Source organism: Saccoglossus kowalevskii, chromosome 8, assembly GCF_978046115.1.
Source record: "Saccoglossus kowalevskii chromosome 8, keSacKowa6.1, whole genome shotgun sequence".
NCBI classification, from domain to species: Eukaryota; Metazoa; Hemichordata; class Enteropneusta; family Harrimaniidae; genus Saccoglossus; species Saccoglossus kowalevskii.
In genome coordinates, this window is record NC_140648.1 from 41,151,408 (window position 1) to 41,176,982 (window position 25,575).

The 25,575-nt window shown below is 40.9% G+C and overlaps 1 protein-coding gene across 1 annotated transcript in view; it reads left to right on the forward strand.

Moving 5' to 3' along the window:
- The window catches only part of LOC102803203 (voltage-dependent T-type calcium channel subunit alpha-1H-like), a 264,401-nt gene that overhangs the window by 85,027 nt on the left and 153,799 nt on the right, over positions 1 to 25,575 (forward strand). Inside the window, exons 12-13 of the mRNA XM_085502864.1 lie at positions 13,660 to 13,815; positions 18,525 to 18,639. Coding sequence (XP_085358990.1) covers positions 13,660 to 13,815; positions 18,525 to 18,639 — 271 coding nt within the window. The remainder of the gene's footprint in view (positions 1 to 13,659; positions 13,816 to 18,524; positions 18,640 to 25,575) is intronic.

The following is a 25,575-nucleotide window of genomic DNA, read 5'->3' on the forward strand; positions in this document are numbered from 1 at the left end:
CATCATGTCACTGCAGGACAAGAGAAAGCAATGCTGTATTGCACATCATATCACTGCAGGACAAGAGAAAGCAATGCTGTATTGCACATCATGTCACTGCAGGACAAGAGAAAGCAATGCTGTATTGCACATCATGTCACTGCAGGACAAGAGAAAGCAATGCTGTATTGCACATGTCACTGCAGGACAAGAGAAAGCAATGCTGTATTGCACATCATGTCACTGCAGGACAAGAGAAAGCAATGCTGTATTGCACATCATGTCACTGCAGGACAAGAGAAAGCAATGCTGTATTGCACATATCACTGCAGGACAAGAGAAAGCAATGCTGTATTGCACATCATGTCACTGCAGGACAAGAGAAAGCAATGCTGTATTGCACATCATGTCACTGCAGGACAAGAGAAAGCAATGCTGTATTGCACATCATGTCACTGCAGGACAAGAGAAAGCAAAGCTGTACTGCACATCATGTCACTGCAGGACAAGAGAAAGCAATGCTGTATTGCACATATCACTGCAGGACAAGAGAAAGCAATGCTGTATTGCACATCATAACACTGCAGGACAAGAGAAAGCAATGCTGTATTGCACATCATGTCACTGCAGGACAAGAGAAAGCAATGCTGTATTGCACATCATGTCACTGCAGGACAAGAGAAAGCAATGCTGTATTGCACATCATGTCACTGCAGGACAAGAGAAAGCAAAGCTGTATTGCACATCATGTCACTGCAGGACAAGAGAAAGCAATGCTGTATTGCACATCATGTCACTGCAGGACAAGAGAAAGCAAAGCTGTATTGCACATCATGTCACTGCAGGACAAGAGAAAGCAATGCTGTATTGCACATCATGTCACTGCAGGACAAGAGAAAGCAATGCTGTATTGCACATCATGTCACTGCAGGACAAGAGAAAGCAATGCTGTATTGCACATCATGTCACTGCAGGACAAGAGAAAGCAATGCTGTATTGCACATCATGTCACTGCAGGACAAGAGAAAGCAAAGCTGTATTGCACATCATGTCACTGCAGGACAAGAGAAAGGAAAGCTGTATTGCACATCATGTCACTGCAGGACAAGAGAAAGCAATGCTGTATTGCACATCATGTCACTGCAGGACAAGAGAAAGCAATGCTGTATTGCACATCATAACACTGCAGGACAAGAGAAAGCAATGCTGTATTGCACATCATGTCACTGCAGGACAAGAGAAAGCAATGCTGTATTGCACATCATGTCACTGCAGGACAAGAGAAAGGAAAGCTGTATTGCACATCATGTCACTGCAGGACAAGAGAAAGCAATGCTGTATTGCACATCATGTCACTGCAGGACAAGAGAAAGCAATGCTGTATTCCACATCATGTCACTGCAGGACAAGAGAAAGCAATGCTGTATTGCACATCATGTCACTGCAGGACACGAGAAAGCAATGCTGTATTGCACATCATGTCACTGCAGGACAAGAGAAAGCAAAGCTGTATTGCACATCATGTCACTGCAGGACAAGAGAAAGGAAAGCTGCATTGCACATCATGTCACTGCAGGACAAGAGAAAGGAAAGCTGCATTGCACATCATGTCACTGCAGGACAAGAGAAAGCAATGCTGTATTGCACATCATATCACTGCAGGACAAGAGAAAGCAATGCTGTATTGCACATCATGTCACTGCAGGACAAGAGAAAGGAAAGCTGTATTGCACATCATGTCACTGCAGGACAAGAGAAAGCAATGCTGTATTGCACATCATATCACTGCAGGACAAGAGAAAGCAAAGCTGTATTGCACATCATGTCACTGCAGGACAAGAGAAAGCAAAGCTGTATTGCACATCATGTCACTGCAGGACAAGAGAAAGCAAAGCTGTATTGCACATCATGTCACTGCAGGACAAGAGAAAGGAAAGCTGCATTGCACATCATGTCACTGCAGGACAAGAGAAAGCAATGCTGTATTGCACATCATGTCACTGCAGGACAAGAGAAAGCAATGCTGTATTGCACATCATGTCACTGCAGGACAAGAGAAAGCAAAGCTGTATTGCACATCATGTCACTGCAGGACAAGAGAAAGCAAAGCTGTATTGCACATCATATCACTGCAGGACAAGAGAAAGCAAAGCTGTATTGCACATCATGTCACTGCAGGACAAGAGAAAGCAAAGCTGTATTGCACATCATGTCACTGCAGGACAAGAGAAAGGAAAGCTGTATTGCACATCATGTCACTGCAGGACAAGAGAAAGCAATGCTGTATTGCACATCATGTCACTGCAGGACAAGAGAAAGCAATGCTGTATTGCACATCATGTCACTGCAGGACAAGAGAAAGCAAAGCTGTATTGCACATCATGTCACTGCAGGACAAGAGAAAGCAAAGCTGTATTGCACATCATATCACTGCAGGACAAGAGAAAGCAAAGCTGTATTGCACATCATGTCACTGCAGGACAAGAGAAAGCAAAGCTGTATTGCACATCATGTCACTGCAGGACAAGAGAAAGCAAAGCTGTATTGCACATCATGTCACTGCAGGACAAGAGAAAGGAAAGCTGCATTGCACATCATGTCACTGCAGGACAAGAGAAAGCAATGCTGTATTGCACATCATGTCACTGCAGGACAAGAGAAAGCAATGCTGTATTGCACATCATGTCACTGCAGGACAAGAGAAAGCAATGCTGTATTGCACATCATGTCACTGCAGGACAAGAGAAAGGAAAGCTGTATTGCACATCATGTCACTGCAGGACAAGAGAAAGCAAAGCTGTATTGCACATCATGTCACTGCAGGACAAGAGAAAGCAATGCTGTATTGCACATCATGTCACTGCAGGACAAGAGAAAGCAATGCTGTATTGCACATCATGTCACTGCAGGACAAGAGAAAGCAAAGCTGTATTGCACATCATGTCACTGCAGGACAAGAGAAAGGAAAGCTGCATTGCACATCATGTCACTGCAGGACAAGAGAAAGCAATGCTGTATTGCACATCATGTCACTGCAGGACAAGAGAAAGCAATGCTGTATTGCACATCATGTCACTGCAGGACAAGAGAAAGCAATGCTGTATTGCACATCATGTCACTGCAGGACAAGAGAAAGCAAAGCTGTATTGCACATCATGTCACTGCAGGACAAGAGAAAGCAATGCTGTATTGCACATCATGTCACTGCAGGACAAGAGAAAGCAATGCTGTATTGCACATCATAACACTGCAGGACAAGAGAAAGCAATGCTGTATTGCACATCATGTCACTGCAGGACAAGAGAAAGCAAAGCTGTATTGCACATCATGTCACTGCAGGACAAGAGAAAGCAATGCTGTATTGCACATCATGTCACTGCAGGACAAGAGAAAGCAATGCTGTATTGCACATCATGTCACTGCAGGACAAGAGAAAGCAATGCTGTATTGCACATCATGTCACTGCAGGACAAGAGAAAGCAATGCTGTATTGCACATCATGTCACTGCAGGACAAGAGAAAGCAAAGCTGTATTGCACATCATGTCACTGCAGGACAAGAGAAAGCAATGCTGTATTGCACATCATATCACTGCAGGACAAGAGAAAGCAAAGCTGTATTGCACATCATGTCACTGCAGGACAAGAGAAAGCAATGCTGTATTGCACATCATATCACTGCAGGACAAGAGAAAGCAATGCTGTATTGCACATCATGTCACTGCAGGACAAGAGAAAGCAATGCTGTATTGCACATCATATCACTGCAGGACAAGAGAAAGCAAAGCTGTATTGCACATCATGTCACTGCAGGACAAGAGAAAGCAATGCTGTATTGCACATCATATCACTGCAGTGCAAGAGAAAGCAATGCTGTATTGCACATCATATCACTGCAGGACAAGAGAAAGCAAAGCTGCATTGCACATCATGTCACTGCAGGACAAGAGAAAGCAATGCTGTATTGCACATCATGTCACTGCAGGACAAGAGAAAGCAATGCTGTATTGCACATCATGTCACTGCAGGACAAGAGAAAGCAAAGCTGTATTGCACATCATATCACTGCAGGACAAGAGAAAGCAAAGCTGCATTGCACATCATGTCACTGCAGGACAAGAGAAAGCAATGCTGTATTGCACATCATGTCACTGCAGGACAAGAGAAAGCAATGCTGTATTGCACATCATGTCACTGCAGGACAAGAGAAAGCAATGCTGTATTGCACATCATGTCACTGCAGGACAAGAGAAAGCAATGCTGTATTGCACATCATGTCACTGCAGGACAAGAGAAAGCAAAGCTGTATTGCACATCATATCACTGCAGGACAAGAGAAAGCAAAGCTGTATTGCACATCATGTCACTGCAGGACAAGAGAAAGCAATGCTGTATTGCACATCATGTCACTGCAGGACAAGAGAAAGCAATGCTGTATTGCACATCATATCACTGCAGGACAAGAGAAAGCAAAGCTGTATTGCACATCATGTCACTGCAGGACAAGAGAAAGCAATGCTGTATTGCACATCATATCACTGCAGTGCAAGAGAAAGCAATGCTGTATTGCACATCATGTCACTGCAGGACAAGAGAAAGCAAAGCTGTATTGCACATCATGTCACTGCAGGACAAGAGAAAGCAATGCTGTATTGCACATCATGTCACTGCAGGACAAGAGAAAGCAATGCTGTATTGCACATCATAACACTGCAGGACAAGAGAAAGCAATGCTGTATTGCACATCATGTCACTGCAGGACAAGAGAAAGCAATGCTGTATTGCACATCATGTCACTGCAGGACAAGAGAAAGGAAAGCTGTATTGCACATCATGTCACTGCAGGACAAGAGAAAGCAATGCTGTATTGCACATCATGTCACTGCAGGACAAGAGAAAGCAATGCTGTATTCCACATCATGTCACTGCAGGACAAGAGAAAGCAATGCTGTATTGCACATCATGTCACTGCAGGACACGAGAAAGCAATGCTGTATTGCACATCATGTCACTGCAGGACAAGAGAAAGCAAAGCTGTATTGCACATCATGTCACTGCAGGACAAGAGAAAGGAAAGCTGCATTGCACATCATGTCACTGCAGGACAAGAGAAAGGAAAGCTGCATTGCACATCATGTCACTGCAGGACAAGAGAAAGCAATGCTGTATTGCACATCATATCACTGCAGGACAAGAGAAAGCAATGCTGTATTGCACATCATGTCACTGCAGGACAAGAGAAAGGAAAGCTGTATTGCACATCATGTCACTGCAGGACAAGAGAAAGCAATGCTGTATTGCACATCATATCACTGCAGGACAAGAGAAAGCAAAGCTGTATTGCACATCATGTCACTGCAGGACAAGAGAAAGCAAAGCTGTATTGCACATCATGTCACTGCAGGACAAGAGAAAGCAAAGCTGTATTGCACATCATGTCACTGCAGGACAAGAGAAAGGAAAGCTGCATTGCACATCATGTCACTGCAGGACAAGAGAAAGCAATGCTGTATTGCACATCATGTCACTGCAGGACAAGAGAAAGCAATGCTGTATTGCACATCATGTCACTGCAGGACAAGAGAAAGCAAAGCTGTATTGCACATCATGTCACTGCAGGACAAGAGAAAGCAAAGCTGTATTGCACATCATATCACTGCAGGACAAGAGAAAGCAAAGCTGTATTGCACATCATGTCACTGCAGGACAAGAGAAAGCAAAGCTGTATTGCACATCATGTCACTGCAGGACAAGAGAAAGGAAAGCTGTATTGCACATCATGTCACTGCAGGACAAGAGAAAGCAATGCTGTATTGCACATCATGTCACTGCAGGACAAGAGAAAGCAATGCTGTATTGCACATCATGTCACTGCAGGACAAGAGAAAGCAAAGCTGTATTGCACATCATGTCACTGCAGGACAAGAGAAAGCAAAGCTGTATTGCACATCATATCACTGCAGGACAAGAGAAAGCAAAGCTGTATTGCACATCATGTCACTGCAGGACAAGAGAAAGCAAAGCTGTATTGCACATCATGTCACTGCAGGACAAGAGAAAGCAAAGCTGTATTGCACATCATGTCACTGCAGGACAAGAGAAAGGAAAGCTGCATTGCACATCATGTCACTGCAGGACAAGAGAAAGCAATGCTGTATTGCACATCATGTCACTGCAGGACAAGAGAAAGCAATGCTGTATTGCACATCATGTCACTGCAGGACAAGAGAAAGCAATGCTGTATTGCACATCATGTCACTGCAGGACAAGAGAAAGGAAAGCTGTATTGCACATCATGTCACTGCAGGACAAGAGAAAGCAAAGCTGTATTGCACATCATGTCACTGCAGGACAAGAGAAAGCAATGCTGTATTGCACATCATGTCACTGCAGGACAAGAGAAAGCAATGCTGTATTGCACATCATGTCACTGCAGGACAAGAGAAAGCAAAGCTGTATTGCACATCATGTCACTGCAGGACAAGAGAAAGGAAAGCTGCATTGCACATCATGTCACTGCAGGACAAGAGAAAGCAATGCTGTATTGCACATCATGTCACTGCAGGACAAGAGAAAGCAATGCTGTATTGCACATCATGTCACTGCAGGACAAGAGAAAGCAATGCTGTATTGCACATCATGTCACTGCAGGACAAGAGAAAGCAAAGCTGTATTGCACATCATGTCACTGCAGGACAAGAGAAAGCAATGCTGTATTGCACATCATGTCACTGCAGGACAAGAGAAAGCAATGCTGTATTGCACATCATAACACTGCAGGACAAGAGAAAGCAATGCTGTATTGCACATCATGTCACTGCAGGACAAGAGAAAGCAAAGCTGTATTGCACATCATGTCACTGCAGGACAAGAGAAAGCAATGCTGTATTGCACATCATGTCACTGCAGGACAAGAGAAAGCAATGCTGTATTGCACATCATGTCACTGCAGGACAAGAGAAAGCAATGCTGTATTGCACATCATGTCACTGCAGGACAAGAGAAAGCAATGCTGTATTGCACATCATGTCACTGCAGGACAAGAGAAAGCAAAGCTGTATTGCACATCATGTCACTGCAGGACAAGAGAAAGCAATGCTGTATTGCACATCATATCACTGCAGGACAAGAGAAAGCAAAGCTGTATTGCACATCATGTCACTGCAGGACAAGAGAAAGCAATGCTGTATTGCACATCATATCACTGCAGGACAAGAGAAAGCAATGCTGTATTGCACATCATGTCACTGCAGGACAAGAGAAAGCAATGCTGTATTGCACATCATATCACTGCAGGACAAGAGAAAGCAAAGCTGTATTGCACATCATGTCACTGCAGGACAAGAGAAAGCAATGCTGTATTGCACATCATATCACTGCAGTGCAAGAGAAAGCAATGCTGTATTGCACATCATATCACTGCAGGACAAGAGAAAGCAAAGCTGCATTGCACATCATGTCACTGCAGGACAAGAGAAAGCAATGCTGTATTGCACATCATGTCACTGCAGGACAAGAGAAAGCAATGCTGTATTGCACATCATGTCACTGCAGGACAAGAGAAAGCAAAGCTGTATTGCACATCATATCACTGCAGGACAAGAGAAAGCAAAGCTGCATTGCACATCATGTCACTGCAGGACAAGAGAAAGCAATGCTGTATTGCACATCATGTCACTGCAGGACAAGAGAAAGCAATGCTGTATTGCACATCATGTCACTGCAGGACAAGAGAAAGCAATGCTGTATTGCACATCATGTCACTGCAGGACAAGAGAAAGCAATGCTGTATTGCACATCATGTCACTGCAGGACAAGAGAAAGCAAAGCTGTATTGCACATCATATCACTGCAGGACAAGAGAAAGCAAAGCTGTATTGCACATCATGTCACTGCAGGACAAGAGAAAGCAATGCTGTATTGCACATCATGTCACTGCAGGACAAGAGAAAGCAATGCTGTATTGCACATCATATCACTGCAGGACAAGAGAAAGCAAAGCTGTATTGCACATCATGTCACTGCAGGACAAGAGAAAGCAATGCTGTATTGCACATCATATCACTGCAGTGCAAGAGAAAGCAATGCTGTATTGCACATCATATCACTGCAGGACAAGAGAAAGCAAAGCTGCATTGCACATCATGTCACTGCAGGACAAGAGAAAGCAATGCTGTATTGCACATCATGTCACTGCAGGACAAGAGAAAGCAATGCTGTATTGCACATCATGTCACTGCAGGACAAGAGAAAGCAAAGCTGTATTGCACATCATATCACTGCAGGACAAGAGAAAGCAAAGCTGCATTGCACATCATGTCACTGCAGGACAAGAGAAAGCAATGCTGTATTGCACATCATGTCACTGCAGGACAAGAGAAAGCAATGCTGTATTGCACATCATGTCACTGCAGGACAAGAGAAAGCAATGCTGTATTGCACATCATGTCACTGCAGGACAAGAGAAAGCAATGCTGTATTGCACATCATGTCACTGCAGGACAAGAGAAAGCAAAGCTGTATTGCACATCATATCACTGCAGGACAAGAGAAAGCAAAGCTGTATTGCACATCATGTCACTGCAGGACAAGAGAAAGCAATGCTGTATTGCACATCATGTCACTGCAGGACAAGAGAAAGCAATGCTGTATTGCACATCATGTCACTGCAGGACAAGAGAAAGCAAAGCTGTATTGCACATCATAACACTGCAGGACAAGAGAAAGCAATGCTGTATTGCACATCATGTCACTGCAGGACAAGAGAAAGGAATGCTGTATTGCACATCATATCACTGCAGGACAAGAGAAAGCAAAGCTGTATTGCACATCATATCACTGCAGGACAAGAGAAAGCAATGCTGTATTGCACATCATGTCACTGCAGGACAAGAGAAAGCAAAGCTGTATTGCACATCATGCCACTGCAGGACAAGAGAAAGCAAAGCTGTATAGCACATCATGTCACTGCAGGACAAGAGAAAGGAATGCTGTATTGCACATCATATCACTGCAGGACAAGAGAAAGCAATGCTGTATTGCACATCATGTCACTGCAGGACAAGAGAAAGCAATGCTGTATTGCACATCATGTCACTGCAGGACAAGAGAAAGCAATGCTGTATTGCACATCATGTCACTGCAGGACAAGAGAAAGCAAAGCTGTATTGCACATCATGTCACTGCAGTGCAAGAGAAAGCAAAGCTGTATTGCACATCATGTCACTGCAGGACAAGAGAAAGCAATGCTGTATTGCACATCATATCACTGCAGGACAAGAGAAAGCAATGCTGTATTGCACATCATGTCACTGCAGGACAAGAGAAAGCAATGCTGTATTGCACATCATATCACTGCAGGACAAGAGAAAGCAATGCTGTATTGCACATCATAACACTGCAGGACAAGAGAAAGCAATGCTGTATTGCACATCATGTCACTGCAGGACAAGAGAAAGCAATGCTGTATTGCACATCATGTCACTGCAGGACAAGAGAAAGCAATGCTGTATTGCACATCATATCACTGCAGGACAAGAGAAAGCAATGCTGTATTGCACATCATAACACTGCAGGACAAGAGAAAGCAAAGCTGTATTGCACATCATGTCACTGCAGGACAAGAGAAAGCAATGCTGTATTGCACATCATATCACTGCAGGACAAGAGAAAGCAATGCTGTATTGCACATCATATCACTGCAGGACAAGAGAAAGGAATGCTGTATTGCACATCATGTCACTGCAGGACAAGAGAAAGCAAAGCTGTATTGCACATCATGTCACTGCAGGACAAGAGAAAGCAATGCTGTATTGCACATCATATCACTGCAGGACAAGAGAAAGCAATGCTGTATTGCACATCATGTCACTGCAGGACAAGAGAAAGCAATGCTGTATTGCACATCATGTCACTGCAGGACAAGAGAAAGCAAAGCTGTATTGCACATCATGTCACTGCAGGACAAGAGAAAGGAATGCTGTATTGCACATCATATCACTGCAGGACAAGAGAAAGCAATGCTGTATTCCACATCATGTCACTGCAGGACAAGAGAAAGCAATGCTGTATTGCACATCATGTCACTGCAGGACAAGAGAAAGCAATGCTGTATTGCACATCATGTCACTGCAGGACAAGAGAAAGCAATGCTGCATTGCACATCATGTCACTGCAGGACAAGATAAAGCAAAGCTGTATTCCACATCATGTCACTGCAGTGCAAGAGAAAGCAATGCTGTATTGCACATCATGTCACTGCAGGACAAGAGAAAGCAATGCTGTATTGCACATCATGTCACTGCAGGACAAGAGAAAGGAATGCTGTATTGCACATCATGTCACTGCAGGACAAGAGAAAGCAATGCTGTATTGCACATCATGTCACTGCAGGACAAGAGAAAGCAATGCTGTATTGCACATCATGTCACTGCAGGACAAGAGAAAGGAATGCTGTATTGCACATCATGTCACTGCAGGACAAGAGAAAGGAAAGCTGTATTGCACATCATGTCACTGCAGGACAAGAGAAAGCAATGCTGTATTGCACATCATGTCACTGCAGGACAAGAGAAAGCAATGCTGTATTGCACATCATATCACTGCAGGACAAGAGAAAGCAAAGCTGTATTGCACATCATGTCACTGCAGGACAAGAGAAAGCAATGCTGTATTGCACATCATGTCACTGCAGGACAAGAGAAAGCAAAGCTGTATTGCACATCATGTCACTGCAGGACAAGAGAAAGCAATGCTGTATTGCACATCATGTCACTGCAGTGCAAGAGAAAGCAAAGCTGTATTGCACATCATATCACTGCAGGACAAGAGAAAGCAATGCTGTATTGCACATCATGTCACTGCAGTGCAAGAGAAAGCAAAGCTGTATTGCACATCATGTCACTGCAGGACAAGAGAAAGCAATGCTGTATTGCACATCATGTCACTGCAGTGCAAGAGAAAGCAAAGCTGTATTGCACATCATGTCACTGCAGGACAAGAGAAAGCAATGCTGTATTGCACATCATATCACTGCAGGACAAGAGAAAGGAAAGCTGTATTGCACATCATGTCACTGCAGGACAAGAGAAAGCAATGCTGTATTGCACATCATGTCACTGCAGGACAAGAGAAAGGAAAGCTGTATTGCACATCATGTCACTGCAGGACAAGAGAAAGCAAAGCTGTATTGCACATCATGTCACTGCAGGACAAGAGAAAGCAATGCTGTATTGCACATGTCACTGCAGGACAAGAGAAAGCAATGCTGTATTGCACATCATATCACTGCAGGACAAGAGAAAGGAAAGCTGTATTGCACATCATGTCACTGCAGGACAAGAGAAAGGAATGCTGTATTGCACATCATGTCACTGCAGTGCAAGAGAAAGCAATGCTGCATTGCACATCATGTCACTGCAGGACAAGAGAAAGCAATGCTGTATTCCACATCATGTCACTGCAGGACAAGAGAAAGCAAAGCTGTATTGCACATCATGTCACTGCAGGACAAGAGAAAGCAATGCTGTATTGCACATCATGTCACTGCAGGACAAGAGAAAGGAAAGCTGTATTGCACATCATGTCACTGCAGGACAAGAGAAAGCAATGCTCTATTGCACATCATGTAACTGCAGGACAAGAGAAAGCAAAGCTGTATTGCACATCATGTCACTGCAGGACAAGAGAAAGCAATGCTGTATTGCACATCATGTCACTGCAGGACAAGAGAAAGCAATGCTGTATTGCACATCATGTCACTGCAGGACAAGAGAAAGCAAAGCTGTATTGCACATCATGTCACTGCAGGACAAGAGAAAGCAATGCTGTATTGCACATCATGTCACTGCAGGACAAGAGAAAGGAAAGCTGTATTGCACATCATGTCACTGCAGGACAAGAGAAAGCAATGCTGTATTGCACATCATGTCACTGCAGGACAAGAGAAAGCAATGCTGCATTGCACATCATGTCACTGCAGGACAAGAGAAAGCAATGCTGTATTGCACATCATGTCACTGCAGGACAAGAGAAAGCAAAGCTGTATTGCACATCATGTCACTGCAGGACAAGAGAAAGCAATGCTGCATTGCACATCATGTCACTGCAGGACAAGAGAAAGCAATGCTGTATTGCACATCATAACACTGCAGGACAAGAGAAAGCAATGCTGTATTGCACATCATGTCACTGCAGGACAAGAGAAAGCAATGCTGTATTGCACATCATGTCACTGCAGGACAAGAGAAAGCAAAGCTGTATTCCACATCATGTCACTGCAGTGCAAGAGAAAGCAATGCTGTATTGCACATCATGTCACTGCAGGACAAGAGAAAGCAATGCTGTATTGCACATCATGTCACTGCAGGACAAGAGAAAGCAATGCTGTATTGCACATCATGTCACTGCAGGACAAGAGAAAGGAATGCTGTATTGCACATCATGTCACTGCAGGACAAGAGAAAGCAAAGCTGTATTGCACATCATGTCACTGCAGGACAAGAGAAAGCAATGCTGCATTGCACATCATGTCACTGCAGGACAAGAGAAAGCAATGCTGTATTGCACATCATAACACTGCAGGACAAGAGAAAGCAATGCTGTATTCCACATCATAACACTGCAGGACAAGAGAAAGCAATGCTGCATTGCACATCATGTCACTGCAGGACAAGAGAAAGCAAAGCTGCATTGCACATCATGTCACTGCAGGACAAGAGAAAGCAATGCTGCATTGCACATCATGTCACTGCAGGACAAGAGAAAGCAATGCTGTATTGCACATCATGTCACTGCAGGACAAGAGAAAGCAATGCTGTATTGCACATCATAACACTGCAGGACAAGAGAAAGCAATGCTGTATTCCACATCATAACACTGCAGGACAAGAGAAAGCAATGCTGTATTCCACATCATGTCACTGCAGTGCAAGAGAAAGCAATGCTGTATTGCACATCATAACACTGCAGGACAAGAGAAAGCAATGCTGTATTCCACATCATAACACTGCAGGACAAGAGAAAGCAATGCTGTATTCCACATCATGTCACTGCAGTGCAAGAGAAAGCAAAGCTGCATTGCACATCATGTCACTGCAGGACAAGAGAAAGCAATGCTGTATTGCACATCATGTCACTGCAGGACAAGAGAAAGCAATGCTGTATTGCACATCATGTAACTGCAGGACAAGAGAAAGCAGGTTCTTCACTCGCACATACAGCAAAATACAATAAAAAACATATACATTTGAAATATCTGAATTTATCTTTAAATAATTAACTGATGTACCTTAGATTTAAAACGGCTCAAATTACTTAAAATATCAAGTCCTGAACCATTCTGCAATAAACTGTTGAAACTAGTTATGCATCTCACAAGTGGAGAATATTTAAAAATATCATTACGACAGTGCGCTAGACAAAACAGAGGGGTAAAACGTAAACTATGATTTGGGACATAAAAATTTCACGCTGATAAACCACTTGATGAGTTGTATAAGCTGTTAAGACATTTGTATAAAAATAATATATCTATGAATAAACCACGCTGACTGAAAGTTAAAAACCCAAAATAGGCACACAAAGCTGAGTATTGCACATTCGGTCACCTGTTTACTGTAAAATTCGATTGGTACATGTAGTTTATCTTATATGTTCACGACTTGTTTATTTTCTTTTATAGATTTTAACACAAGAAGACTGGAATGTTGTGTTGTACAATGGAATGTCAAAGAACTCGCCTTGGGCTGCTCTTTACTTCATAGCATTGATGACATTTGGAAATTATGTTTTGTTCAATCTACTCGTAGCAATCTTAGTTGAGGGATTCTCTGCTGAGGTAATCAAATAAGATTTTTTTTAAGTGTTAAGTCTAAGAGTTTGCATGGAAACCAAATTACCATGTGGATGAAAAATGGTGCTGAAAAACAGACATATCTATTCCATCAAAGAATATTGACGATACTTGAATTTTGAAAATCTAACACATGACACAAATTTTCTGAAACTCTGATATGAATATGGAATTACAATCATAACTATAATATTCTTAAACTGCATTTGAATTGGCTGCTTTTCCTAACACCGACTTCATTAATGGCAACTGACTGTAACTTTTTAGCTCTGCTGTCGACAAAGGTTTGACAGAGCTATTCATTTTATGTCTTCATCAGTTGGCATCAAATTTACATCTTCATCTAATACCAATTTACAACAAAGTGGTTTTGATCCTGGATGGTGTCTTGGGTGTTTTTCTTTCAGATTTGTTCATTTTGTGATGATAATATCATGCCTAAACCATGATGCTTCTTACATCTTGCATACATATGTATAAAAAAAAAAGTATTTTCGACTTCTGATTGCTTTGATATTGCATATATATGTACTACCATGTGGCCCTTTCTCAGATTTGTTCGTTTCAAATTGCATCTGCTCATTTTTTACTTCAAAGCACAAAAAGAGAGTCTTTGCAGTTAGTGTGTCTGTATGTGTGTGTGTCCCCGCCTGTTCCACTGATATCTCAAGAACCATACCTCAGTTTTTGATGAAACTTGGTGCATGGATGCTCTGGGCCAATGTGCAGATTTGATTAGGTTTTGGTAAAAATCCATTCATATTAATTACCTAATTTGCATGATAATTAGCTGATTTTTAGCTGTTCCATGACTGTTCCACTGATATCTAAAGAACCACTCATTGGATTTTGATGAAACTTGGCACACAGATGCTCCAAACTAATGCGCAGATTTGATTAGTTTTGGGTAAAAATCTGTGCAATATTAATTACCTAATTTACATAATGATTAATCAATTTTCGGCTTTTCCACTGATATCTCAAGTACTAATCATCACATTTCAATAAAACTTGGTACATAGATGTCATAGGACACTGCACAAACCTGATAGTTTTTAGGGTAATATGAGTACATATTAATTACCTAATTTGCAAAATTAATTAATTTTCAGCTTTTGATATTTCAAGTAGTAATCATCACATTTCAATGACACTTGGTTACATAGGTGTCATAGGACACTGCACAGGCCATGATAGTTTTTAGGGTAATATGAGTACTTATTAATTACCTAATTTGCATAATTAATTAATTTTCAGCTTTTGATATTTTAAGTAGTAATCATCACATTTCAATGAAATTTGGAACATAGATGTCATAGGACACTGCACAGACCTGATAGTTTTTAGGGTAATATCAGTATATATTAATTAGCTAATTTGCATAATTAATTAATTTTCAGCTTTTGATATTTCAAGTCGTAATCATCACATTTCAATGACACTTGGTACATAGATGTCATAGGACACTGCACAGACCTGATAGTTTTTAGAGTAATATGAGTACATATTAATTACCTAATTTGCATAATTAATTAATTTTCAGCTTTTGATATATCAAGTCGTAATCATCATATTTCAATGAGACTTGCTACATAGATCTTCTAGAATTATGCAGAGACCTGATTAGTTTTAATTGGATATTAATTACCTAATTTGCATAATGTTCCACTGATATATAAAGAACCACAAATTGGATTTTAATGAAACTTTTAAAGAGAACTATGCAGAAACCCAATTAGTTTTTGGTAAATATTTATGCTTATTAATCACCTAATTAATATAATTAATTGACACTGATATCTCAATTACTGATCATCACATTTGAATAAAATCTGGTACAAAAATGCTCTAGGACAATAGACAGGCCTGATTAATTTTGGGTTAAAATTTGTTCATATTAATTCTCTAATTAGCATAATATAATATGTTCATAATAATTCATAATTTTTTTGTTCTGTTCTTTTCTGTTCATATTAGTTACCTGATTTACATAATTAGTTTTCAGCTTTTCCATCAATATCTCATGTACAAGTAATTTTGAATTAATTTTTGATGTGTCTTCAATACTCGAAGCACACGGGAGTTCTTTCTAAGCTTTCTTTGATTAATATTTGAAACAGCCAATATTATTGATTGACCATTTTATTCTTCCATCACACTTATTTGCGTTATTGCATTTCTTACTTTTTGCTGCATATTGTAAAAATACCAAATATGTATGGTAAGTATAAAATCAAAATCAGTTTTACTCAACTGAAGATAATTAATTTTAACCCTTTTTGCTGGGATACCGCATTGCAAGGTGCGCTGAAAGTTGTTTTCAGCATTCTTGACTGCCATGTGTGAAGCACACAACATGTATGTATGTTTGTTTGTTTTTTACTCTAACATCTCAAAACCGTTCGTTCAATCAAATTTAGTACATAGATGCCCTGGGATACTGTTAAAATATCAAATTTTCAAATGTGGTTAATCTGTAGCTATTGTTGGCCTGAATAAATTTGAAATTGATATTCTAAAAATTGTATTTTGGTGATTTTTGAAATGTTTTTTTTTAGCTCAGCTGTCAACTTTGGCGAGCGGAGCTTATCATATGAGTGATTGTCTGTCATCATTGTCCGTCGTCATAGTCCGTCATCCGCCGTCTGTGTCAATGTTTTATTTTTTCGACTGCTTCTTGAAAACTATAAGCCTGAATGCTTTGATACTTGGTGTATATGTACCTTAGATTTGTTCATTTCATGATGATATCATATGATATTTTGGTGAATATTTTTGTAATTTTTGGTAAAAAGTGTTATTTTTGACTTCTTGTTAAAAACCGCAAGTCCAATTGCTTAGATATTACATATATGGGTACTGCACGGGACCTCTCTCAGATTTGTTCATTTCATGATGATATCCTCAATTCTCTAATTTTGGTGATTATTTTTGTAATTTTTGGTAAAAAGTGATATTGTCAACTTCTTGTTAAAAACCACAAGTCTAATTGCTTTGATATTATATATACATGTACTACATATTTACTACAGGTAGACCTCTCTCAGATTTGTTCATCTCGTGATGATTTTGTTCCTTCAATTATATAATTTTAATGAATATTTTTGATAAACAGTTATATTTTCAAATAATTTTTTGAAAACAGCAAGTCTGATTGCTTTAATACTATACATATTGTTCATTTTCTGATGATATCTTCAGTTCTTTAATTGAAATGTGCATTGCTAATAACGAAGCTACATGTATCTCAGCAGACAGGCTGCTAGTTTTTGTAAATGTTTTCAGTATAGGGTGCTCTTTAACTTTTTGTTCAATAACTTCAGTGTTTTAACATTCTCAATGAATTTAATAACAAATATCTACTAGAACAGCTCCATGTTTAACTAATCAAAATAATTTAAATTTCTGCATTCAATGTATCCTCAACACACCAGAGTTCCTAGGTTTCTTTGATTTCTTTGTAGATATGTTAATCTGTGATGTTTTATAGTTAACAATATCTGAGTGTATAGCTTCTCATTTCTGCATCCTTAGTTGTGCTTTATATTTGTTTGTTCACACATCATTACTGAACTCAATTTTTTTAGCCCCCATTTGGCCACTGTTCAAAATCATGATCTGTTAATTTTGCGAAAGTCAATGACCTTCATGTCATAGGACCCAAGAAATATTTTCGCTGCTACAAATTGTCCATGGCTCATGAAATTGAAATGGTTTACAGTACTTAAACATATCAGCAACTGTTTCTCCTAGATGATTAGGATGATTTGCATCAAAATTGGTATGATAATCATACATATTTGGTTACATGTCCATGTCATTTCTTTCCCTTGATCCAATCAAATATTGCCAACTGGGGCCATTTGTATTTTATGTTGTAAATGCCAGTTTCTCTTGAATAATATAATTATTTCAATTTAATCCCAATTTTATCAATTTAATTTTATCACCAAAAACTGAAGTACACACAGATACATTTGCACCAAAGTGACGACCATTATGTTTTCATGCATATTGGGACAATTTTTGAACACAATTTTTCTAATTTTGTTCAATGTTGGAGAACAAAAATGACATTATACATGTGTATATCAAGTGTTTTAAAGTTATTTCATCACCTTGAACTGAATCATGACTAACTGATATGTTTTAAGTACTGTAAACCATTTTAATTTTATATATCTCAAGTACTAATTATCCCATTGCAATGAAACATGTTACTTGGTTGCTCTAAGACAATGCACAGAATTGATTATTTTTGGGTTAAAATCTGTTGAATTCCCTAATTAGCAAAATAATTCTTAATTTTTTGGTTCTAATTGCATTTCATTGAAACTTGATATTGCGTAGACTTTATATTAGTTTTACACTCAAATCTGTGCCTATTAATTATCTGATTTGTATAATTATTTTCAGCTTTTCTATCAATATCTGAAGTACAAGTAATTTTTGAATTAATTTTGTATTTGTCCCCAATACTCACAGAAGACATGCACCTCAAGTTGCTTCACTTTCACTTTTGTTCAACGTTTTCTTTGTGCTGTGTCTTAGGTTGAGCACATGAAGACACTTAACAAAATTAATGGGAACTGTCTCACTTGAAAACAAATATTTTTCTAATCTTATCATTCTTTGATATTTGTGAAGTTGTTAATTGTTTTTTGTTTAAACAATTGCAGGACGACCCTAAAAAGAAAGACTCACAGTCCGAGATTGATGATGATAGTTCATCTGATGAAGATATTCTCCCCAAGAATAACAACAAGAAACAGAAGGTGTCTGTTGATAAGAGATCTCAGAGTGATGAAGGTGTGTTTGTTTGCCTAAAATGTTATGAATCGAATTGAGAATGGCGAAATAGTCTGACTGTATGCAAACAAATATAATAACACTTCTAAATGCTTACGTGCAAAATTATACTTGACCACTTGCCTACTCCACCATGTAATGACCACTTGCCTTCTCTATTGTGTAATGACCACTTGCCTACTCCACCATGTAATGACCACATGCCTACTCCACCGTGTAATGACCACTTGCCTCCTCCATCGTGTAATGACTACTTGCCTACTCCACCATGTCATGACCACTTGCCTTCTCCATTGTGTAATGACCACTTGCCTACTCCATTGTATAATAACCACTTGCCTACTCCACCGCGTATTGACCACTTGCCTACTCTACCGTGTAATGACCACTTGCCTACTCCACCATGAAATGACCACTTGCCTACTCCACCGTGTAATGACTACTTGCCTACTCCACCGTGTAATTACTACTTGCCTACTCCACCGTGTAATTACCACTTGCCTACTCCACCGTGTAATGACCACTAGCCCACTCCATTGTATAATGACCACTAGCCCACTCCATTGTGTAATGACCACTTGCCTACTCCATTGTATAATGACCACTTGCCTACTCCATTGTATAATGACCACTTGCCTATTGCACTGTGTAATGACCACTTGATACTCCACCATGTAATGACCACTTGCCTACTCCATCGTGTAATGACCACTTGCCTACTCCATTGTGTAATGACCACTTGCCTACTCTATCATATAATGACCACTTGCCTTCTCTATTGTATAATGACCACTTGCCTACTCCACCGTGTAATGAACACTTGCCTACTCCACCGTGTAATGACCACTTGCCTACTCCACCGTGTAATGACCACTTGCCTACTCCGTGTAATTACCACTTGCCTACTCCATCGTGTAATGACCATATGCCAAGGCCATCATGTAATGACCACTTGCCAACTCCACTGTGTAATGACCACTAGCCCACTCCATTGTATAATGACCACTTGCCTACTCCATTGTATAATGACCACTTTCTTACTCCACTCTGTAATGACCACTTGCCTACTCCACTGTGTAATGACCACTTGCCTACTCCACCGTGTAATTACCACTTGCTTACTCCACCGTGTAATTACCACTTGCCTACTCCACCGTGTAATTACCACTTGCCTACTCCACCGTGTAATTACCACTTGCCTACTCCACCGTGTAATTACCACTTGCCTACTCTATCGTATAATGACCACTTGCCTTCTCTATTCTATAATGACCACTTGCCTACTTCACTGTGTAATGACCACTTGCCTACTCCATTGTATAATGACCACTTGCCTACTCCATCGTGTAATGACCACTTGCCTAATCCACCATATGCATTGACCACATGCCAAGGCCACCATGTAATGACCACTTGCCAACTCCAACGTGTAATGACCACTAGCCTACTCCACTGTTTAATGACCACTTGCCTACTCCATCGTGTAATGACCACTTGCATACAGTACAGTTCTCGCGGAAACTTTGGCTTCACTTCAGCGTCAGCTTCGCTTCAGCATCGCATCATTATGGCATTGTTATGGCTTCAGCGTAGCTTCAATGTCGCGACATAAAAAGTTGAGGCGGTCATCGCTTCGCTTCATTGTGGCCTCATTATGGCGACAATGTGGCATCAGTATCGCTTCATCAAACAAAGAAGTACAGAACTCATTTCGCCCAAGCACTCGTCCGCTTCCGCTTGTTGAATTTCCGCTTTATTTTCGACTGTGCAAAAATTCGGACTACTAAAAATTTTCTGGTTTTCATAGATCACGGTTACTAGTTTAGTAACCGTGCATAGATGTTGAACAATCGTCAAAAGGTCAAATACTTTTTGTTTTAACTATCAATAATTATATGCACGCAATCTGACCCTTTGACCTAGATTTGGCTGGGATTGACTATTTTATTTTAAACAACTTATTCTGACGTGACGCACTGCTACAAAATGTATTTCAACAGAAGTACGACATGGTTGTCTGGGTTTCTTTTCCTGATTGTGTTGAGTTTACGATTTGTATAATTATTGTTATTTCCCCCAAGGAGAAGACAAGCCGAAGGACCATGAAGCTAAACAGAAGTCCCACGCATGGACTGAGTGAAAGAAAATATTTCCAAGGCTAAAATAAAACCTAATATCTCTTTGTGTATTTGTCAATTTTGCATATATTTAGTATGACAGTATGTTCGTAAATATCTTGTCTTTCGTTAATAATTTCATTTGTTTGAAATGTCTGCCGACCGTGTCCCAATAATTTGTTTGGAATATCCCCGTTGGTTTCTCCAAACTGTCCTGACGTCCGTCATGCAACACAATCAGCATTTATTTATCGTAATTCATGGGGATCATGTCCCGTAATTTGCGGGCTGTAAAACCAAATAATTAAACAAGTAGGTACAATTTATTATATCTATATTTTTGTTATAGCTCGCGAAACTACAATACGGCATAGAGTTGTCGCGGTGAAACAGTCGCCTTGAAATCGATGGAACTTCAATTATCCATTTCTCACCTTAAAATAAAATTTAAAAAAAATCGAAGAGCATCGGGGGTATATCATTAACCAGTCTTACTAATCGCTAGCTTTATTTTATTCAAATCCATAAAATTCACGAGTTTTTCGACATTTGTTGGCAACTTCCGCGCTAAAAATGGTTGAAAGTGTGGGTGTGGTTCTCTCGCAAAGTCTCGTTGATAATACGGACAAATATGGTTCTGTGGCCCGGGTTGTGTGCTCCGATCAATGTGACTCTCAGCCAATCAATGATGTTGTAATAAAGCATATTTGACGCTAATTTAAGGGTCGTCGTACCATCCAATCTCCTGCGTCGATTCATATAGTTTGTTTGTGCTGTGACAGGCTTCACAATTATTCACTAAAAACATCGGTATATTTTGACAAACAGCCGGGATATGACCTCAGTTCAAAAAAAGAAAAAAAAAAACGGGGCTGAGATACAAATCAGTTTTGCAAGTTGGGAAATAAGGTAAACCAGATTGGGGTCGATGATATTCAGTATCGAATGACTTCTGTGTGTATCATAGGTTTCAAATTGTTCTATCGACTGGGCACCACTGGACACGTTTTTTTGAAGCCCAATAAATTATTTCTGCATGTCAAGTGCTATTCAATTTTTTACAGGGCATGTGGCTCGTTTTTATTCGAAAATATTTTTTGTGAGATTACTTTTAAAGTACGTATAGGTCAAGCTTAGGTCACTGATCGTGACTTAATTTTGAAAATTGGATGTAAAATTTTACCAGACCGACTCCACCACAACCATCCAATCATAGTTAGAAATGTACGCACTTGTTTTGGAACTTTGTAACAAGATGGCAGGCGACAACGCCGACGCACCAGGCGACGTACGTGTGTTTTGCATGTATTAGTAGTCCGGGCATGGGATCGGACTCTGCTAAAACTAAACGAAACACAGAAAAATACCACCGAAATGAGGAATCTGAATCTGTTCTCTTACCAGCAAATAAAATGAACGAAAATAAGGTAATTTTATAACAAGAACAGTTTCATTTCGTGTAGCAAATTGCATTGTATCCGAACGACGATTGCATCGTGTGATTTAAATTTATCACGATTTTCCTTGCAGTCAATATGACACACGTCACCTTGCAGATTGCAATGTACTTCACAAAGATTTTGGTACCCAATACTCGCAACATATATTAAATAATTAAACAAGATATATTTTTAAAATGTCATTTTACTCTTGGTCATATTTTATTCCCCTTACCGCCTTGAATTTCAAATCGATTACATATCGAACTTCTGTACATGTTTTTTTTACTCTACTGCCTTTCCATGTGAAAATAATGAGGTCATGTCACAGTACGTTGAAGCTGATGCCATGTTGATGCCATGAGACTGCGAAGCTGAGGCCACGATGATGCCACAGAGTAAGCGAGGCGAACACAGCTTCAATTGTCAATGACGCGAAGCTGATGCCACAATGATGCGATGCTGAGGCGACAATGAAGCCATGCGTAGGCGACAATGATGCCACAAAAGCCAAAGCTTCCGCAAGAACTGTACTGTACTCCACCGTGTAATTACCACTTGCCTACTCCATCATATAATGACCACTTGCCTACTCCACAGTGTATTGGCGACTTGCCTAGTGCACCATGTATTGACCACTTGCCTACTCCACCGTGTTATGACCACTTGCCTACTACATCGTGTAATGACCACTTGCCTAATTCACCATATGCATTGACCACATGCCAAGGCCATCATGTAATGACCACTTGCCAACTCCAATGTGTAATGACCACCAGCCCACTCCATTGTATAATGACCACTTGCCTACTCCATTGTATAATGACCACTTGCCTACTCCACCATGTAATGACCACTTGCCTACTCCACCATGTAATGGCCACTTGCCTACTCCACCGTGTAATGACCACTTGCCTACTCCACCGTGTAATTACTACTTGCCTACTCCATTGTGTAATTACCACTTGCCTACTCCACCGTGTAATTACCACTTGCCTACTCCACCGTGTAATGACCACTAGCCCACTCCATTATATAATGACCACTTGCCTATTCCACTGTGTAATGACCACTTGATACTCCATCGTGTAATGACCACTTGCCTACTCCACCGTGTAATGACCACTTGCCTACTCCACTGTGTAATGACCACTTGCCTACTCCACCGTGTAACGACCACTTGCCTACTCCATCGTATAATGACCACTTGCCTACTCCACCGTGTAATGACCACTTGCCTACTCCACCGTGTAATGACCACTTGCCTACTCCACCGTGTAATGACCACTTGCCTAATCCACCATATGCATTGACCACATGCCAAGGCCATCATGTAATGACCACTTGCCTACTCCATTGTATAATGACCACTTGCCTACTCCATTGTATAATGACCACTTGCCTACTTCATTGTATAATGACCACTTGCCTACTCCATTGTGTAATGACCACTTGCCTAATCCACCATGTAATGACCACTTGCCTACTCCACCGTGTAATGACCACTTGCCTACTCCACCATGTAATGACCACTTGCCTACTCCACCGTGTAATGACCACTTGCCTACTCCACCGTGTAATGACCACTTGCCTACTCCACCATGTAATGACCACTTGCCTACTCCACCGTGTAATGACCACTTGCCTACTCCACCGTGTAATTACCACTTGCCTACTCCATTGTGTAATTACCACTTGCCTACTCCATCGTATAATGATCACTTGCCTACTCCACCGTGTAATGACCACTTGCCTACTCCACCGTGTAATGACCACTTGCCTACTCCACCGTGTAATGACCACTTGCCTACTCCACTGTGTAATGACCACTTGCCTACTCCACCGTGTAATTACCACTTGCCTACTCCATTGTGTAATTACCATTTGCCTACTCCATCGTATAATGATCACTTGCCTACTCCACCGTGTAATGACCACTTGCCTACTCCACCGTGTAATGACCACTTGCCTAATCCACCATATGCATTGACCACATGCCAAGGCCATCATGTAATGACCACTTGCCTACTCCATTGTATAATGACCACTTGCCTACTCCATTGTATAGTGACCACTTGCCTACTCCATCGTGTAATGACCACTTGCCAACTCCAATGTATAATGACCACCAGCCCACTCCATTGTATAATGACCACTTGCCTACTCCATTGTGTAATGACCACTTGCCTAATCCACCATATGCAATGATCACATGCCAAGGCCATCATGTAATTACCACTTGCCTACTCCACCGTGTAATGGCCACTTGCCTACTCCACCGTGTAATGACCACTTGCCTACTCCACCATGTAATGACCACTTGCCTACTCCACCGTGTAATGATCACTTGCCTACTCCACCGTGTAATTACCACTTGCCTACTCCATTGTGTAATTACCACTTGCCTACTCCATTGTATAATGACCACTTGCCTACTCCATTGTGTAATGACCACTTGCCTAATCCACCATATGCAATGATCACATGCCAAGGCCATTATGTAATTACCACTTGCCTACTCCATCGTATAATGACCACTTGCCTACTCCACCGTGTATTGACCACTTGCCTAGTGCACCATGTATTGACCACTTGCCTACTCCACCGTGTAATTACCACTTGCCTACTCCATCGTGTAATGACCACTTGCCTACTCTATTGTATAATGACCACTTGCCTACTCCACTGTATAATGACCACTTGCCTACTCCACTGTATAATGACCACTTGCCTACTCCACTGTGTAATGACCACTTGCCTACTCCACCGTGTAATTTCCACTTGCCTAGTGCACCGTGTAATGACCACTTGCCTACTCCGTGTAATGACCACTTGCCTACTCCATCGTGTAATGACCACTTGCCTATTCCACCGTGTAATGACCACTAGCCTACTTCATTGTATAATGACCACTTGCCTATTCCACCGTGTAATGACCACTAGCCTACTTCATTGTATAATGACCACTTGCCTACTCCACTGTGTAATGACCACTAGCCCACTCCATTGTATAATGACCACTTGCCTACTCCACTGTGTAATGACCACTTGCCTACTCCACTGTGTAACGACCACTTGCCTACTCCACTGTGTAACGACCACTTGCCTACTCCATCGTGTAATGACTACTTGCCTACTCTATCGTATAATGACCACTTGCCTTCTCTATTGTATAATGACCACTTGCCTACTCCACCGTGTAATGACCACTTGCCTACTCCACTGCGTAATGACCACTTGCCATCTCCATCGTGTAATGACCACTTGCCTAATCCACCATATGCATTGACCACATGCCAAGGCCATCATGCAATGACCACTTGCCAACTCCAACGTGTAATGACCACTAGCCTACTCCACTGTTTAATGACCACTAGCCT